This window comes from Bos grunniens, chromosome 24, assembly GCF_055505025.1.
Source record: "Bos grunniens cultivar Pamir isolate PY7600 chromosome 24, Bosgru_T2T1.0, whole genome shotgun sequence".
In the NCBI taxonomy this organism is placed as follows: domain Eukaryota; kingdom Metazoa; phylum Chordata; class Mammalia; order Artiodactyla; family Bovidae; genus Bos; species Bos grunniens.
The window spans coordinates 48,295,069-48,315,389 of NC_141188.1; the positions used below are offsets into that span (position 1 = coordinate 48,295,069).

The following is a 20,321-nucleotide window of genomic DNA, read 5'->3' on the forward strand; positions in this document are numbered from 1 at the left end:
ACATTCACTTTATTTATTTTAGCCTGAATTCAAAGAAAAAAGTTTAACTAAATAACAAAAAAATGTGTATGAACTGGATGATAAAATGCAAATTAATTTTTTTAAAGCAATAATTATCTCTGAATGGCAGAAAACAAATTTTGGTTGAAAAGGTAGTTCAGTTCAGTTCAGTTCAGTCACTCAGTTGTGTCCAACTCTTTGCAACCCCATGAATTGCAGCACGCCAGGCCTCCCTGTCCATCACCAACTCCCGGAGTTCATTCAAACACATGTCCATTGAGTCGGTGATGCCATCCAGCCATCTCATCCTCTGTCGTCCCCTTCTCCTCCTGCCCCGAATCCCTCCCAGCATCAGAGCCTTTTCCAATGAGTCAACTCTTCACATGAGGTGGCCAAAGTACTAGAGTTTCAGCTTTAGCATCATTCCTTCCAAAGAACACCCAGACTGATCTCCTCTAGAATGGACTGGTTGGCTCTCCTTGCAGTCCAAGGGACTCTCAAGAGTCTTCTCCAACACCACAGTTCAAAAGCATCAATTCTTCAGTGCTCAGCTTTCTTCACAGTCCAACTCTCACATCCGTACATGACCACTGGAAAAACCAAGCCTTGACTAGATGGACCTCTATTGGCAAAGTAATGTCTCTGCTTTTGAATATGCTATCTAGGTTGGTCATCACTTTCCTTCCAAGGAGTAAGCGTCTTTTAATTTCATGGCTGCAGTCACCATCTACAGTGATTTTGGAGCCCCAGAAAATAAAGTCTGACACTTTCCACTGTTTCCCCATCTATTTGTCATGAAGTGATGGGACCAGATGCCATGATCTTAGTTTTCTGAATGTTGAGCTTTAAGCCAACTATTTCACTCTCCTCTTTCACGTTCATCAAGAGGCTTTTTTAGTTCCTCTTCACTTTCTGCCATAAGGGTGGTGTCATCTGCATATCTGAGGTGATTGATATTTCTCCAGTCAATCTTGAGTCCAGCTTGTGCTTCTTCCAGCCCAGCGTTTCTCATGATGTACCCTGCATGTAAGTTAAATAAGCAGGGTGACAATATACAGCCTTGACGTACTCCTTTTCCTATTTGGAAACAGTATGTTGTTCCATGTCCAGTTCTAACTGTTGCTTCCTGACCTGCATATAAGTTTCTAAAGAGGCCAGTCAGGTGGTCTGGTATTCCCATCTCTTTCAGAATTTTCCACAGTTTATTGTGATCCACACAGTCAAAAGCTTTGGTGTAGTCAATAAAGCAGAAATAGATGTTTTTCTGGAACTCTCTTGCTTTTTCCATGATCCAACGGATGTTGGCAATTTGATCTGTGGTTCCTCTGCCTTTTCTAAAACCAGCTTGAACATCTGGAAGTTCACGGTTCACATATTGCTGAAGCCTGGCTTGGAGAATTTTGAGCATTACTTTACTAGCATGTGAGATGAGTGCAACTGTGTGGTAGTTTGAGCATTCTTTGGCATTGCCTTTCTTTGGGATTGGAATGAAGGTTTACTATGATTCCTTCACAAGGTCTTAGAAATACAAGTTTCTTTGTTTTCTGTATTTTCTGGCAATCTGAATAAAAACGTATCACCTTAAGCAACAAAACTTTATTTGAATCATTTTAGGTGGATATCTTTATAAAATAGTGTTTTACTTGCCTGCTGCTGCTGCTGCTAAGGTGCTTCAGTCATGTCCGACTCTGTGAGACCCCAGAGACGGCAGCCCACCAGGCTCTGCCGTCCTTGGGATTCTCCAGGCAAGAACACTGGAGTGGGTTGCCATTTCCTTCTCCAATGCATGAAAAGTGAAAGTGAAGTCGCTCAGTCATGTCCAACTCTATGCGACCCCATAGACAGCAGCCTACCAGGCTCCTCCGTCCATGGGATTCTCCAGGCAAGAGTACTGGAGTGGGTGCCATCGCCTTTTCTGTTTACTTGCCTACATAAACATTATGTTCAAAATATTGAACTTAACTGACTTTGAATCATAAGAGAACAGTGTATTCAAAAAACAAGAATGATATGTTTTGAAAAAGGAACGATCGTAGCATAAGAACAAGGTCTTGGAAGTTAAAAATATTTTTGGCTAAATAAATTCTGTAGAATTATTTAAAGACAAGGCCAAGGAAGTTGCCCAGAAAATAGAAAAAAAAGAGACCAAAAAATGGGACACGTATAGGGGAAAAAAATCTTGTAAAACATGCATATGGGTACTTAAAAATCAAATAGTACTATATTTTATCCCTTTCTAAGTTTCTTTTTCATTGTGATAAAATACGCATTACATAAATTTTACCATTTTAAACTATTTTTTAAAAGGTTTACTTATTTGTTTATTTTTGGTAGTACTGGGTCTTCATTGCTGCCTGTGGGCTTTCTTCAGCTGCAGCAAATCGGGGCTCCTCTGTGTTGAGGTGTGAAGGCTTCTCAGTGCAGTGGCCTGCCCTGTGCAGACCACAGGTTTCCATAGATGCAGGTCATGGGCTCTAGAGAATAGGCTCAATAGTTGTGGTGCTAAGGCTTAATTGTCCCTCAGCATCTGGGATCCTCTCAGACCAGGAGTCGAACCTGTGTCCCCTGCATTGCCAGGCGGATTCTTAACCACTAGACCACCAGGAAAGCAAAGGTACATGGAGATGTGGTTGAGAATTTGCATGGCTGAAAGTGTCTTTGTTCTATTTAAAAATGTGATCATTTGAAAGGGCATAAGGAAAAAGCAAGAGAGTTCCAGAAAAACATCTATTTCTGCTTTATTGACTATGCCAAAGCCTTTGACTGTGTGGATCACAATAAACTGTGGAAAATTCTGAAAGAGATGGGAATACCAGACCACCTGACCGGCCTCTTGAGAAATCTGTATGCAGGTCAGAAAGGAACAGTTAGAACTGGACATGGAACAACATACTGTTTCCAAATAGGACAAGGAGTATGTCAAGGCTGTATATTGTCACCCTGCTTATTTAACTTACATGCAGGGTACATCATGAGAAATGCTGGACTGGAAGAAACACAAGCTGGACTCAAGATTGCCAGGAGAAATATCAATCACCTCAGATATGCAGATGACACCACCCTTATGCAGAAAGTGAAGAAGAACTAAAAAGCCTCTTGATGAAAGTGAAAGTAGAGAGTGAAAAAGTTGGCTTAAAGCTCAACATTCAGAAAACTAAGATCATGGCATCCGGTCCCATCACTTCATGGCAGATAGACGGGGAAACAGTGGAAACAGAGTCAGACTTTATTTTCTGGGGCTCCAAAATCACTGCAGATGGTGACTGCAGCCATGAAATTAAAAGACGCTTGCTCCTTGGAAGGAAAGTTATGACCAACCTAGATAGCATATTCAAAAGCAGAGACATTACTTTGCCAACAAAGGTCCATCTAGTCAAGGCTATGGTTTTTCCAGTGGTCATGCATGGATGTGAGAGTTGGACTGTGAAGAAAGCTGGGCACTGAAGAATGGATGCTTTTGAACTGTGGTGTTGGAGAAGACTCTTGAGAGTCCCTTGGATTGCAAGGAGATCCAACCAGTCCATTCTGAAGGGGATCAGCCCTGGGATTTCTTTGGAAGGAATGATGCTAAAGCTGAAACTCCAGTACTTTGGCCAGCTCATGCGAAGAGTTAAGACTCTGATGCTGGGAGGGATTGGGGACAGGAGGAGAAGGGGATGACAGAGGATGAGATGGCTGGATGGCATCACTGACTAGATGGACGGTGTGTTTGAATGAACTCCGGGAGTTGGTGATGGACAGGGAGGCCTGGTGTGCTGCGATTCATGGGGTCGCAAAGAGTCAGACATGACTGAGCGACTGAACTGAACTGAACCTTCTTATTCCTGGTCCTTTGAAGGTAAAGGATCTTTTCTTCTCAGGAAACTTTTAGAATCTTTTTAACTCTGGTGTTCTGAAATTACACAATTTCGTTCATGCCTGCCTTTTTCCATTCACTGGGCTTGCTGTTGTCAAACCAGACATTCTCATGCTTCCATTCTAAAATAAAATGTCTTTTATTATTTCATTGATAAATTATTCCCCTATGCTTTCTCCAATTTATTTTTAAGAACCTCTATTAATGGGGTATAACCTGGATTGATTTTTTAAAGATTTTTTCCCCTATAGTGTCCCATATTTTGGTCTCTCTCTCTTTTTTTTTTTCTATTTTCTGGGAAGTTTTCTTGGCGTTGTCTTTAAACCATTCTACAGAATTTATTTAGACAATAATATTTTTAACTTCCAAGAGCTTGTTCTTATTTTCTGTTCCTTTTTCAAAAGAGTTGGCTTAAGACTAAATATTAAAAAAACTAAGGTCATGGCATCTGGCCACATTACTGCATTGCGGATAGAAGGGGAAAAGGTGGAAGTAGTGAGACATTTCCTCTTCTTGGGTTCCAAAATCACTGGGGACGATGACTGTAGCCATGAAATCAGAAGACGATTGCTTCTTGGCAAGAAAGCCATGACAAACCTAGATAGTGTGTTGAAAAGCAGAGACATTACTCTACCAACAAAGATCCGGATAGTCAAGGCCATGGTTTTCCCAGTGGTCACATATGGTTGTGAGAACTGGACCATAAAGAAGACAGAATGCCGAAGAATTGAGCCTTCGAACTGTGGTGCTGGAGAAGACTCCTGAAAGTCCCTTGGACAGCAAGGGGATCAAACCAGTCAATCTTAAGGGAGATCAACCCTAAATATTTACTGGGAGGACTGATGCTGAAGCTGAAGCTCCAGTATTTTGGTCATCTGATGTGAACAAACGACTCATTGGGAAAGTACCTGATGCTAGAAAGATTTAGGGCAGAAGGAGAGGAGATTGTCAGTGGATGAGATGGCTGGACGGCATCACTGATGCAATGAACATGAACTTGGGCAAACTCTGGGCGATGGTAAGGCCTGGCATGCTGCAGCCCATGGGGTCGCAAAGAGTCGGACATGACTGGGCGACTGAACAACAACAATGCATGTTTCAATTTTATTACATTAATTTTTAGAAAGTTTGGATGAATGCCTCAAAAGTTTCTATGTGTCATCATTGTGTTTGTGCCTAGATTTTATGATATAATTTGGGCCACTCGGGCCTTTCTTGGTTTTATCCAGTTCTTACCTGTGTTCTCTTTAGATAAAGGTAAACATTTTCAAATAAGGGAAGTATTAGTGAAGGTAAATATTTTATGAATACATTTTAAGAGAATGTAAGATACCAGATATCTTACATGCATACAGATAATGCATATTAATACTATGAATAAAAGTACAGCTTCATTCAGTTTGAATAAGGACATTGTTATTTGGGAATGTCCCCTTTATGGTCCCTGCTACTCAAGAGGATATTCTAAATGCCCGGGTGGGGTTCTCCTGAGTGGTTTGTTGGAACTTATCTCCACAATTTTTTAAAAATTTATTTTTAATTGAAGGATAATTGATTTACAGTAGTGTGTTGGTTTCTACCAAACATCATCTCCATGTTTGTGAAGGGTCTGGGTGGGATTCTGGGTGAATTTAAGGGTTTCCCTGGTGGCTCAGTGGTAAAGAATCTGCCTGCCAATGCAGGAGATGCAGGTTTGATCCCTGAGTCTCAAATATCCCCTGGAGAAGGAAGTAGCAACCCACTCCAGTATTTTTGCCTGGGAAATCTCATGGATGGAGGAGCCTGGCCAACTACAGTCCATAGGGTTGCAAAATAGTTTATATTTTAACATCACTTTCCTTCACCTGGTTCAAATAAATGTGTGTGTATTTGTTCCTTTGCAGTGATAAGCAATAAAATGCCAATTAGTTTGGCAGTAAGAAGTGAACTAGTCAAGTGCAATCCCAATTGAGATCATTGTACCTTCAGTTTACAATTGAGGAGGCAGCTCTGAGAAGAAAATAACAATGGAAAAACAACTTTATATATCCTTAGAGACCCCAAACTGTCTTGCAGCCAAGAAGTTATGCTTCTTGCTTTTGACAGGTTACAAGTACCTTCAAGAGTTTACTGCTATAGAAGGAGTGTTGTATTTCATTGTTATCCCATCTGCATTTTCTTTTTTGTTCACAGTGCGAGATGAGGACAGAAGCACGACGAAAAAATCTTCTGATTTTGATTTTGCATTACTTAACACAAGAAGGGTATGTTGCACTACAGATATTTACAGAGAGGATTCCTGTCTTTCTCTGACCTCTGCCTTTCCAGATACACACTTTTAAAAGCAATTAATAACTGTATTTTTTTAGACCAGTTTTCGATTTACTGAAAAATTGAGCAGAAATTTCTGGTATATGGGCGAGAACTCCCATATATCAGCAGTTCCCCACCCTGCCTAGTGACCCTGTTACAGCTTACATCGATGGGTACGTTTATTGCACTTGGTGAGTTGATATTGATACATTATTATTGAAGTCTGTAGTTTACATCAGAGTTCACTTTGTGTCATATAGTTCTACGAGTTTTGACAAAGGCATGATGTCACATATCCACCCTTGTAGTATCATGCAGAATAGCTTCTCTGCTCTAAAAATCTCTTGTGCCCTACCTATCAGTGCCCCCACCCCACCTCCAGCAACCCAGACACCTATTTTTATTGTCTCATTTGTCTAGATATTTTTCACATTGTGCATTAAAAAAATTTTTATTAACAAAGCTACCCAGTTCATGGGATACTTGCCCTTTCCCAATCAGGTTTGAAGATGGTGTAGGCCTTTTAATAAGATTTCTGAAGTCCCATTGCTGGCACACAAAGACAGCTTTCTTACTCCTCAGTTTTCCTTCTTCAAAATAAAGGTTTTGCATTTACCTGGATGACTTGTACTCAACTCTCTTTCCTGAGGAAATTGGGAAGCATTTGAGTTTGGCCACCTACCTCATTTAAAAATGTGCGAGCATTGGAGAAGGAAATGGCAACCCACTCCAGTACTCCTGCCTGGAGAATTCCATGGACAGAGGAGCCTGGCGGGCTCCAGTCCATGGGGTCACATGCCTGTGCGACTAGAAAAAAAATGTGTGAGCACTTACAATGAAGACTGCTGGTATGCTGGGTCCGGGAGAGGAAGAGAGACTACAAAGTATCTGAAGGCTCCTCTTTTTAATTTATTTTTTATTTTATTTTGGCTGTTGCACTGCACGGCATGTGGGATCTTAGTTCCCCAACAAGGGATCAAACCCTCGCCCCCTGCATTGGAAACTCAGAGTCTTAACCACTGGTCCACCAGGGAAGTTCCTGAAGACTACTGTTTAGAGTTTCCTTTCCTTTTAAAATTTTCAGCCTGGAAGAAAATATTCAGGTTTCAGGATTAATAGGGCTAAAAACTTTTGAGTTAAAGCAGTGGTTCTCAACCCAGAGAACCACTGAAAAGATATTTGACGTCTGGAGTCCTTCTGAGTGGTGTACCGGTATCTAGTGGGAAGAGGCCGGGATGCTGCTGAATGCCCTTCAGGTGCACAGGACAACCGCAAATGTCAATCACACCCTGATGGAGAAACCTTTCCTTAGAGCACAAAGAACCAGCCGGCTGCTGGTATTCTCCCAAAAGACTGAGTGAGCATCTCTTCCTCCGATAAATGTTGTAGCTGTCCGTGAAATAGGAGATCTACTGTAGCTGAGAGTCTAGTAACCCTCGTGTTGAGGTAGGAAGGCAAGCTGGAGGGTAGGAGGTGGCTGGGACGGAAGTGAGAGCTGATGCTTGTTTCTCTGATCTGTGCCAGCAGCAGCTGTTTTAAATCTAGCGCCCTCCCAAGGGGAATGACCATTCTAGAGACCTTGAGGACTTTTTCTTTTAAGCTCTAAGGGAAGTAGTATTAGGGTCCCCCTTTTACATTTGAAGAAATTGAGGCTTAGGGGCATCTAGCAACTTGCTGGAAGTCTCCTGGCTCTAAGTGGGGGCACTTTGCAGGCCTGTCTCACCCCCAAAGTCTTTCAGGATCTGATTCCTCTGCTCTGGTGTGGAAGACTTGTTTTTGTTTGAGGATTACCTCAGGAAAATCAAAATGTATGTGTGGCATATTTTTTGAGTTAAAAAAAAAAAATAGATGGCTTTTAAAAGTCAGAAAATGAAATCTCTGCAACTGTAGTGAAGCATTCTTTTGTTATTGAAAGATTTGAATTTTTATCGTGGAGGTTTTTTTTTTTTGGCCAAAATTTCAAAGGCATCCTTTTTGGTGATGGATTATAACACAGCATTTTTGAAAAAATTTTTATCTTATATTGGAGTATAGCCGATTAACAAAGTTGTGATAGTTTTAGGTGAGCATCGAAGGGGACTCAGCCCTATGTTATACATATCTCCAGTCTCCCCAAACTCCTCTCCCCTCCAAGGCACCACATAACACTGAGCAGAGTTCCATGTGCCATACAGTAGTTCCTTGTTGGTTATCCATTTTAAATATAGCAGTGTGTACATGTTCATCCCAAACTCCCAAATTATCCCTCTCCCCCTACCCGCTAGCAGCCATAAGTTTGTTCACTAAGTCGACAACAGCATTTAAAAATTCTTTTTGTTTACTTATTCATTTTTGGCTGCATTGGGTCTTTGTTGCTTTGGGAGGGCTTTCTCTAGTTGTGGCAAGCAGGGGCTCCTCTTTGTTACGATCCGTGGGCTTTTCATGAAAGTGGCTTCTCTTGTTGCAGAGGAGGCTTCAGTCGTTGCAGTACACGGGCCCAGTATTTGTCACGCACAGGCTTTGTTGCTCCGTGGCACGTGGAATCTTCTGGAAGCAGGGTTCAAACCTGAGTCCCCTGCATTGGCAGGCAGATTCTTATCCCACTGTGCCACCAGGGAAGTCCCAGCAATTTTTTTTATTTTAACAGCACTTTTGAACAAACTTTGTTACTGAGTAATATGATTTCTCCCTGGACTGACCGCATTAGATCTTCAGTGACAAAGTGTGGCCTTTCTTATAATACCTTACATCAAAATTTTGGAAATGGCCTTTTTTCTCATGGTAAACATGATGAACATGGTAAACATCACTGCAGATGGTGACTGCAGCCATGAAATTAAAAGACGCTTACTCCTTGGAAGGAAAGTTATGACCAACCTAGACAGCATATTAAAAAGCAGAGACATTACTTTGCCAACAGAGGTCCATCTAGTCAAGGCTTGGTTTTTCCAGTGGTCATGTATGGATGTGAGAGTTGGACTGTGAAGAAAGCTGAGCACCGAAGAATGATGCTTTTGAACTGTGGTGTTGGAGAAGACTCTTGAGAGTCCCTTGGACTGCAAGGAGATCCAACCAGTCCATCCTAGAGATCAGACCTGGGTGTTCATTGGAAGGACTGATGTTGAAGCTGAAACTCCAATACTTTGGCCACCTGATGGGAAGAGCTGACTAATTTGAAAAGACCCTCGTGCTGGGAAAGATTGAAGGCAGGAGGAGAAGGGGACGACAGAGGAAGAGATGGTTGGATGGCATCACCAACTAGGTGATGGACATGAGTTTGGGTAAACCCCAGGAGTTGGTGATGGACAGGGAGGCCTGGCATGCTGCAGCTCATGGGGTCGCAAAGAGTCGGACACGACTGAGCAACTGAACTGAACTGAAACATGATGAACTTCGTCATGTTTAACATTAGATCTTCATGTCATTGAAGATCTAATGTGGTCAGTCCAGGGGAGAAGAGCAATTGACGAACCAGGCAGTCTGCACGTGGGCAGTGGGTTGCTCTGCACTTTTCACCATTCATTGATGGAAAGCACTTCCAAGGGCAGCGTAGTGCCAAGTGTCTGCTCTAAAACCAGGGCTGGCGGATTGGTGTGGTAGGAAGGGCTTGCAGGGTAGAAACACAGACTCAGGAGCCAGTATTGTTGTTGTTCAGTCGCTAAGTCATGTCCGACTCTTTGTCACCTATGGGCTGCAGCACGCCAGACTTCCCTGTCCTTCACTATCTCTGGAGTTTGCTCAAACTCATGTCCACTGAGTCAGTGATGCTATCCAACCATCTCATCCTCTGTCACTCCCTTCTCCTGATGCCCTCAATCTTTCCCAGCATCAGGGTCTTTTCCAGTGAGTCAGCTCTTCGCATCAGGTGGACAGAATATTGGAGCTTCAGCTTCAGCATCAATCCTTCCAATGAATATTCAGGATTTATTTCCTTTAGGAATGACTGGATTGACTGGTTTGATCAACTTGTGTCCAAGAGACTCTCAAGAACCTTCTCCAGCACCACAATTCGAAAGCATCAGTTCTTCAGTGCTCAGCCTTCTTTATTATCCAACTCTCACATCACGACTGAAAAAACCATGGCTCTGACTATAGGACCTTTGTTGGCAAAGCGATGTCTGCTTTTTTAAATTTTATTTTATTTTTAAACTTTACATAATTGTATTAGTTTTGCCAAATATCAAAATGAATCCGCCACAGGTATACATGTGTTCCCCATCCTGAACCCTCCCCCCTCCACCCTCCCCATACCATCCCTCTGGGTCGTCCCAGTGCACTAGTCCCAAGCATCCAGTATCGTGCATCGAACCTGGACCGGCAACTCGTTTCTTACATGATATTTTACATGTTTCAATGCCATTCTCCCAAATCTTCCCACCCTCTCCCTCTCCCACAGAGTCCAAAAGACTGTTCTATACATCAGTGTCTCTTTTGCTGTCTCGTACACCAGGTTATTGTTACCATCTTTCTAAATTCCATATATATGCGTTAGTATACTATATTGGTGTTTTTCCTTCTGGCTTACTTCACTCTGTATAATAGGCTCCAGTTTCATCCACCTCATTAGAACTGATTCAAATGTATTCTTTTTAATGGCTGAGTAATACTCCATTGTGTATATGTACCACAGCTGTCTTATCCATTCATCTGCTGATGGACATCTAGGTTGCTTCCATGTCCTGGCTATTATAAACAGTGCTGCAATGAACATTGGGGTACACGTGTCTCTTTCAATTCTGGTTTCCTCAGTGTGTATGCCCAGCAGTGGGATTGCTGGATCATAAGGCAGTTCTATTTCCAGTTTTTTAAGGAATCTACACACTGTTCTCCATAGTGGCTGTACTAGTTTGCATTCCCACCAACAGTGTAAGAGGGTTCCCTTTTCTCTACACCCTCTCCAACATTTATTATTTGTAGACTTTTGGATCGCAGCCATTCTGACTGGTGTGAAATGGTACCTCATAGTGGTTTTGATTTGCATTTCTCTGATAATGAGTGATGTTGAGCATCTTTTCATGTGTTTGTTAGCCATCTGTATGTCTTCTTTGGAGAAATGTCTGTTTAGTTCTTTGGCCCATTTTTTGATTGGGTCATTAGTTTTTCTGGAGTTGAGCTGTAGGAGTTGCTTGTATATTTTTGAGATTAGTTGTTTGTCAGTTGCTTCATCGATGTCTGCTTTTTAATACTGTGTCTAGGTTTGTCATAGCTTTTCTTCCAGGAGCAAGCTTTTTTTAATTTCATGGCTTTAGTCACCGTCCGCAGTGATTTTGGAGCCCAAGAAAATAAAACATGCCACTGTTTCCACTTTTCCCCCATTTATTTGCCATGAAGTGATGGGAGCAGATGACATCATCTTGGTTTTTTGAATGTTGACTTTTAAGCCAGCCTTCTCACTCTCCTCTTTTACCTTCATCAAGAGGTTCTGCCTTGATGGAGGAGCCAATCTGCCTTGGTTCAAATGCCCTCTCTACTCTTTGCTAACCAGTGACCTTGGGCGATCTACTTACTTCCTCTGTCCCTCAGTTCCCGTGCTTGTAAAATGGAGCAATGGAAGATAATGAGTGTCAGGCACATGTTTTATTATAAGGATTAAACACACGACTTGCTTAGAGTAGTGCCTGACACCACGTGAGCATATATGAGTCCTTGCTTACTTTTACTGTGGAGGAGGTACGAGCTGGATTTTATCCTTCTAATACACAACCTGGTTCAGCAAAGAACTTAAAGCAGTTAAAAATGTGGGTTTGGCCCACTTTTCATTATCTTTTGATAAAAATCTCAGCTCCATTCAAAAAACTCTGAGCTGAATTACCTCGAGACAGTGTTTTCTAAGCACCTGGAACTCTATAACAGTCATTCTGCAGAATGTTAATTGATATGACTTCAAATGAGCTTTATGGTCAAGTAAGCTTGGCAAACATTGGGTTCAGTTCAGTTCAGTTCAGTCGCTCAGTCATGTCCAACTCTTTGTGATCCCATGAACCGCAGCCTCCCTGTCCATCACCAACTCCCAGAATCCACCCAAACCCATATCCATTGAGTCGGTGATGCCATCCAACCATCTTATCCTCTGTTGTCCACTTCTCCTCCTGCCCTCAATCTTTCCCAGCATCAGGGTCTTTTCCAATGAGTCAGCTCTTCGCATGAGGTGGCCAAAGTATTGGAGTTTCCGCTTCAACATCAGACCTAGCAATGAACACCCAGGATTGATCTCCTTTAGGATGGACTGGTTGGATCTCCTTGCAATTTGCAATCCAAGGGACTCTCAAGAGTCTTTTCCAACACCACAGTTCAAAAGCATCAATTCTTTGGCGCTCAGCTTTCTTTATAGTCCAACTCTCACATACATACATGACCACTGGAAAAACCATAGCCTTGACTAGACGGACCTTTGTTGACAAAGTAATGTCTCTGCTTTTTAATATACTGTTTAGGTTGGTCATAACTTTCCTTCCAAGGAGTAAGCGTCTTTTAATTTCATGGCTGCAGTCACCATCTGCAGTGATGTTTACCATGTTCATCATGTTTACCATGAGAAAAAAGGCCATTTCCAAAATTTTGATGTAAGGTATTATAATAAAGGCCACATTTTGTCATTGAAGATCTAATGTGGTCAGTCCAGGGAGAAATCAGTCCAGTGATTTTAGAGCCCAGAAAAATAAAGTCAGCTACTATTTCCATTGTTTCCCTGTCTGTTTGTCATGAAGTAATGGGACCGCATGCCATGATCTTAGTTTTCTGAATGTTGAGCTTTAAGCCAACTTTTTCACTCTCCTCTTTCATCAAGAGGATCTTTAGTTCTTCTTCACTTTCTGCCATAAGGGTGGTGTCATCTTCATATCTGAGGTTATTGATATTTCTGCTGGCAATCTTGATTCCAGCTTATGCTTCTTCCAGCCCAGCGTTTCTCATAATGTACTCTGCATAGAAGTTAAATAAACAGGGTGACAATATACAGCCTTGACGTACTCCTTTTCCTATTTGGAACCAGTCTGTTGTTCCATGTCCAGTTCCAACTGTTGCTTCCTGACCTGCATACAGGTTTCTCAAGAGGCAGGTCAGGTGGTCTGGTATTCCCATCTCTTTCAGAATTTTCCACAGTTTATTGTGATCCACACAGTCAAAGGCTTTGGCTTAATCTAGGTTAAACAGGCTCCTTTATTTCCTGACTTCTCAGATCTTCTAATTTACATACAATGGGAATATATCTGTGCTAAAGTCACAGTATTCTGGGCTTTGCAAACCAATTTGGCCAAGGAACTGATTTTTCCTCAGGCCATCTTTAGGGACTAGTTTTTCATGGAACACTCTGAGAAATGCTGCCTTCACAGATTCACTGACCCTTATAGACCTGAACTCACCTTATAAGGCCCCAACATCATGAGCTTTGTATTAATAGATGCTTGATAAGTGTTATTTGAGCAGCCATTAAGAAACTTACTAGCAGGTAGATGGGTGAAATAATTGGAAAGAAAGACACAGCAATTCACACAGGTAATTACTGTTTTTTTTTTTTTTGTATTCTAGAAACTGTATCAGGAGAACTGTAAAAACAAAAAGACAAAAGTCACACAGCTATCCTTTCTCCTGCAGGTGCTATTACTGCCTCAAGAATCGTCTGTTTACAAAGCATGCATTTCCCCTTTCTGCCACGAGATGGCCTCTTGCATCTGTAATTGATAGAAGTTATGCTAAAGTTGATCATTTCCAGAGACCTGCTGGGAAAGGGAGAGATGAATGAATTATCAAGTTGAAAAATGTTTAAGGACATATTAGTGTCACGAAAGTAGACTTGCCTTAAATGAAAAGCTGAGAGGATTGATTTTTGTGTATTAAAATAAATAGAGAAAGCGTTGTAGGGAAGGCCATGTGAGCTGGTCTTGAAAGATGTATAAAATGTGGATAGACAGTTGTGATGGACAAGGACGTTTTAGACAGGGGCACAGAGCAAGCAGGGGCAGGGCATAAGTGAACCACTAGGTGAACAAAGAGCAGAGATCAAATGCATGAGGGAGAGTTAGTGAGAGCCGACGGTGAGGGGTCATGGCTGCCGTTCCTCTAGCTCCGCACGTGCACCTCCTCTGGCCCCAGTGCCTGTTACCAGCCTCTCCGGCATCTCTTCTACTGTGGCTTTCTCCTTACTGCTCACACCTCTTTTTAAAGTCCTGTCACTCTGTTGGTTAAGAATTTCCAGTAGCTCCTCCTACCAACTCTGTTAAATTCAGACCCCGTTCAAGCCCAAACAATGGAATAGGAGCACATAGACATAGCTCTGCGTACTTCCCTGATGGTCCAGTGGTTAAGACCTTGTGCTCCCCGTGCAGGGGGTACGAGTTCAATCCCTGGTAGGGGAAGTATGATCCCACATTCCCCATGGAATGGCAAAAAAAAAAAAAAAAATCCTGTTTTCCTGATCAACTAGTTTAGGAAATATGGGGCCTGCCATCATCTATTGTTATCATTTTTAAGCCCAAACTCTCTGATCCTGGAAAGTGTTCAGAATGTGATGTCAGGAAAGCAGTCTTTATATTCAGGCAGTCTCTAATGTATGTTCCCATCTTTTTTTTTTTTAAACAAGTATATGTATGTAAGTATATGTGTATTTAAGTCATTTTAAAAATGTTTGGAAAGAGAGAAAACATTAACATTGTCTCTGAGTAGTGCAATTTTCTTTTGATTTATCTATATTTTCTAATTTTTTCTTAAATGAGCATGTATTACATCATACTAAACAAAAAATTATTAATAAAAATGGATTTAGTTTTTTCCTATGTAAAATGGGGATTAAGACATAGGATAGAAGCCTGATGAGCCATTAAGGAGTATAGAAGCTGACTGACCTGATCAATTCACGTTTGCAAATTCTTTAAATTAAGCAAGGTACTTGAAATAGTCATGGCAACCTCTTTTAAGAAAGTTTAGTCCTCTAACTGATCTGAATCTGGAACACAGAAGGAAGCATGATAAAAAAAGGAAAGTTTTCTCCTCTATATGTTCCCAGAGTTGAAATCAAAGAGAAAGAACTCTAACTGGAGTCCTCAATCTGAGGTCTTTGGATGAGTTCCTGAAATTATATGCTAATTTGTACGTATTTGCATGTTTTTCAGGAGAGAGTTTTTGGTTTTCAAAGAGGTTGAGGACTCAGATTAAAACCAGAGTTTTTCCACTTTCAGAGGATTGTGAGACAAGGAGCTTGCTTTTATTGCTAAGACCACTTAAGTCAGACAGCCTCTGACTGACCAGGTTAAAATGAGCGAGGGACCCCTGGTGCTGACACTACATGCATACAGAGGAAGCTGGTGGTATAATCTGTGACCAATGAAGAAATTATCAGAAACAATACATCCAAGTAGATGACACTTTCTTATACTAAATTTCCTTAGTGATGTCGATCAACAGATTTTTGGAATCCCCTTCAGAGCACGTGACATATTCTTTTCAGCTACTTCAGTGATGGCAAGCCTTGCCTATTGTGGTTAAACTGGGGTTTTATCACTTGTCAAATGTTGCCTGAAATGAATACTAGTAAATAAAGAAGTAAGCAAGTTGGGCAAATAACCATCTTTGGCTAAACATGAATGAAAGTAAATTACAAGATATTTTCTTAGTTGATTTACTTATTTGACTTTTAAGTACTTCCAGTAGCATATTGGGCACCTACCGACCTGGGGAGTTCCTCTATCAGTATCCTGTCATTTTGCCTTTTCATACTGTTCATGGGGTTCTCAAGACAAGAATACTGAAGTGGTTTGCTATTCCCTTCTCCAGTGGACCACATTTTGTCAGAGTGAAAAAGTTGGCTTAAAGCTTAACATTCAGAAAACTAAGATCATGGCATCTGGTCCCATCACTTCATGGGAAATAGATGGGGAAACAGTGGAAGCAGTGTCAGACTTTTATTTTTCTGGGCTCCAAAATCACTGCAGATGGTGATTGCAGCCATGAAATTAAAAGACGCTTGCTCCTTGGAAGGAAAGTTATGACCAACCTAGATAACATATTGAAAAGCAGAGATATTACTTTGCCAGCAAAGGTCTTTCCAGTGGTCATGTATGGGTGTGAGAGTTGGACTATAAAGAAAGCTGAGCACTGAAGAATGGATGCTTTTGAACTGTGGTGTTGGAGAAGACTCTTGAGAGTCCCCTGGACTGCAAGGAGATCCAACCAGTCCACTCTGAAGGAGATCATCCTGGGTGTTCACTGGAAGGAATGATGCTAAAGCTGAAACTCCAGTACTTTGGCCACCTCATGCGAAGAGTTGACTCACTGGAAAAGACTCTGATGCTGGGAGGGATTAGGGGCAGGAGGAGAAGGGGACGACAGAGGATGAGACGGCTGGATGGCATTACTGACTCGATGGACGTGAGTCTCAGTCAACTCTGGGAGTTGGTGATAGACAGGGAGGCCTGGCGTGCTGCAATTCATGGGGTTGCAAAGAGTCAGACACGACTGAGCGACGGAACTGAACTGAAGTTCTTCCAAAATGCCTTTTTAATTTTTATTTACGTGTTGACTTGGCCGTGCTCTGTCTTAGTTGTGGCCCCTGGAGGCTTCCATCTGCGTTGAGGCGTGTGGGGTCTTTCGCTGTGGCATGTGCACTCTTAGTTGCAGCGTGTTGGACCTAGTTCCCCGAGCAGGGATCGAACCCACGGTTCCTGCATTGGGAGTGCAGAGTCTTAGCTGCTGGACCACTGCGGAAGTCCCCAAAATGTTTTGAAAGACAGTGTTTGGATATACTTAACCTATGTGGTGGAGCTCTTTACTATACAGGCAAACCTTGTATGTTCTAGTTTTTGTTTAATGTACTCTTTAATATACGCTTACTATTTGTATTGAGTTTCTTTGGACTTTGCCTTTATTCTCTTTACCTAGAGTTAATTTTTTTCTTTCTTTTGTGAAATGGCCAGATATATTGATGCAGCCAATGCTTTGGAGCAAGAAACTAAAATGGGGTTACGACGCTTTCAAGTGTGTGACAACGTTGATCTTGAAACTATTTTGATGGAATATGAGAGCTATTATTTTGTAAAGTTTCAGAAATACCCCAAAATTGTCAAAAAGGCATCAGACACAGGTACGTGGCTATTTTCTAGAAGTAAGGTGCTGTCTCATCTTTAAGTTCTGTGTGTCTTCCTCATTTTATTCCCAGATAGAGGATGTCCTCCACCCTACACTGAAAGAATAGACCAGAAGGATTCTGTAGCCTCTTTTAGATCCAGTGCAGATGATTTAAACATGGTTGTCTGGACACTGATGTCCCTTTTTGTCATGTCGGCATTTGCTTGAGGACTGTATGGTTTAGGGCAATGAAAACAAAACCCCAGCGTGTCGCAGGTACTTTTTAGAAGATCAACATTACTTTCATTTCTTTAGAGATGGAAAGAGCTGTTGGAAGACAGTAAATGACAGAAGACTTTTTTCTTGTTGGGAAGACCTATTATCCATCTTGAAAATAACATGAAAATGAGTATTGGTGAGGCTAATAGCTCATGTATAGATAATGAAATGCTTCTGAAAGCCATCAATCCAGATAATGATCAATATAATGCAAAGACCCAGTATAGGTTAGCAGTCAAGGAGGCTGGCTGGAGGGAAGATCTAAAGTTAGGGCCCTGTGTTTTGTAGTGACATTGACTTAGAAGTCTGTAAGTGGGGGAAGTAATTATAAACCAAGGGAGATCATTGTCCTGTTTACAAGGCACTTGTTAAGCCACAGACTTTAACATTTCATGTAGGGACCAGGAAACCAAAAGGAACGTCAATTAAAAATAGCCAGGGCTGAATCACAGAGCTGGAAGGGGTCCGAGAGAGCAAGAGAGGTTTCATCTGCACTCTCTTCCAGTTCAGGGTTCATAGCTCTACATCCGTGGCTGGTTGATGGATCTGGGTTTTGACAGAAAAAAGCAGAGACTCCTAATTACTGGGCCACAGGACTGTTACTGACATGACTTGATTTTAATGCTAGTTCTAGCTTGGAACCACACTCTCCTGGGATATTGGGCACCGTGTCTTTAGTTTAAGGTAAACGGGCAGGGTTTGACTGAAGTGTTCCATTCTGGTGTCCCAGAAAGTGAAAGCAAAAGTGTTAGTTGCTCAGTTGTGTCCAGTTCTTTACGACCCCATGGACTGTAGCCCATTAGGCTCCTCTGTCCATGGAATTCTCCAGGCAAGAATACTGGAGTGGGTGGCCATTCCCTCTTTCAGGGGTCTTCCTGACCCGAGGATCGAACCCAGGTCTCCTGCACTGCAGGCAGATTCTTTACCGTCTGAGCCATGTCCCAGGGACCACAGCAAAATCGTGTCAAGTTCATGAAAACTTAATGAAATGGTAACTATAAAGCAGCCCACACTGGAGCTGCCACCGAGTCTGTGGTCTCCCAACATGTTTAATATCTTCTGAGGCCTTTGGGTTCTTTGTGTGGAAATGCTTGGGAAGCTTGGGCTTCTTTCTCTTTGCTGGTAATTCCATTCCCCTCTAGATGAGAATAGCTTACAGTTTCTGCATGTAGCACCAATTTTAAGAACAATGTAAAAGGACAAACATACCTGAAAAATCACTTTCTCTTAAAAATTTATATTTCCTTCTCCTCTTGATATTTGTTTTGCCACAGCAGAAAACAGTTTACCTCAAAGAAGTGGAGGGAAGACCAGAAGGTAAAGTAAATGGTAATTCATCTTGACCAACTCAACCCTTAAGAGTTTGTGGGATCCATTTCCAGAAGATTCTCCGGTACGGCTCCATATTTGCCAAGCAGCAATATCAGACCATGGTCCTGTGACCCTGGGGGGCCAGCCATGGGCTCCCCTTATGTTACAGACAGCCAGGGCGTGGACCACTGTCGGCTCTCTGCTTTTACCACCAAGAATTGCATCCGCCAATGCTTTGTCTTTCTAGACTAGGTGGTATGAAAAGTATGGACCTCAGAGACCAAAAGATCCAGGTTCAGTTCCTGGCTCTGCCACTTACAAGCTTGGAGCAAGAGTCTGACACATAGTGAGTTCCCAGAACATAGTAAGCACCTCCCCAGAAATATTTTTCCTTTTTGAATCGTAAAGGTCATTTCTCTGTGTACCCTAGATCACGTCCTGACAGTCTGGAGGGAGTCAGGTCTTTCCATTCCTCTCCTTTTCTCACACTCACCTTGTATTTCTTTCTCCAGCTTCTCAAATCCCAGTCTCATCTGGGAGTCATGGTATCTGACTGGAGCCCCTCTGTCTCCTGACTCTTCTGGGTTGACACTTGCCTCAGTGTCCCCCGCGTTCCCCTCCTCCCACTCCGGGCCACACGCCTGTCAGCAGAGCCTGTTAACAAAGTGCCCAGGACCGCACAGCTGTGGGGCATCAAGACCTGTGCTCTTTGCTATTACAGGAAAGCCCAGACCTCAGGGGAAAGTGGCAGTGGGCTTCCAGTGGAGACCACACAATCACTCAGGCCGTGAGCAAAGTTTAAAAAAAAAATCTTAGGACACAATTAAAAGAAGAAAACTTAGATTGTGATCGTAGGTAACTCACTGGGCCCTCGAGAGCTTCTGGGAGTCCCATGGACTCCCTGCTCTGTGACTCCAAGTCCCTTGTCTGCAGCCTGAGAAGGAAGGGACTTAGCCGCCTCATCTTTTATAAGTGAAGACCTTTGGCGTCATTTAAAGAAGAGCTATGGAGCCCGAGCCTACTTCACCATGACGGTCACGGGGTCCCTCAGCCTGAGGCTACCTTTGCTTTCATGCAGTTTTTTCCGAACAGTCTCTTTGTTTTCACCAAAGTGTTCTTCTTTCCTTTATAGTTTCCATAAAGCTAGTCAGACTCCGGTAATAAATGATAACTACTTGTGAGCAGAAACAGTGAGGTGCATTTTAAGAGGCAGCGTCGGAATGCGTATGGAAACCTGATTGCTTTTCAGCCGCAGGTTCATCCCTGGGACCTCCTCAGCACTCCGTATCTGGCGGAACGCTCTGGGAGCGACTGTCTGGGAGCGCCTTGCTCCTTTAGCCCTGGAGCAGGGTGGCATGGGGCAGCAGGGGGTTTCTTCAGCTCCTCTCTGGGTAGCTGTTTATACATGGCAACCATTGACGTTGGGTGGAAAATTGTTGGCTGTAAGAAAGATAGCTAGAAAAATGATGCATGGCATTTGTATATAATCTATACTCTAAACAGTTATTGAAATGAGAGGTTGTGTCATGAGAGGAGGCGGTGGACC

General features: G+C 42.4%; 1 protein-coding gene across 15 annotated transcripts in view; it reads left to right on the forward strand.

Annotated features, from left to right (window-relative positions):
- The window catches only part of KATNAL2 (katanin catalytic subunit A1 like 2), a 112,442-nt gene that overhangs the window by 46,831 nt on the left and 45,290 nt on the right, over nucleotides 1–20,321 (forward strand). For 3 of the 15 annotated variants that reach the window (XM_086373395.1, XM_086373397.1, XM_086373405.1), the window contains exons 2-3: nucleotides 17,035–17,201; nucleotides 18,739–18,781. In XM_086373395.1, coding sequence (XP_086229521.1) covers nucleotides 17,075–17,201; nucleotides 18,739–18,781 — 170 coding nt within the window. In that variant the 5' untranslated portion in view covers nucleotides 17,035–17,074. Of the gene's footprint in view, nucleotides 1–6,028; nucleotides 6,100–17,034; nucleotides 17,202–18,738; nucleotides 18,858–20,321 lie in introns of all 15 variants that reach the window. The other 12 variants (XM_086373391.1, XM_086373393.1, XM_086373392.1 and 9 more) reach the window with 10 other exon arrangements.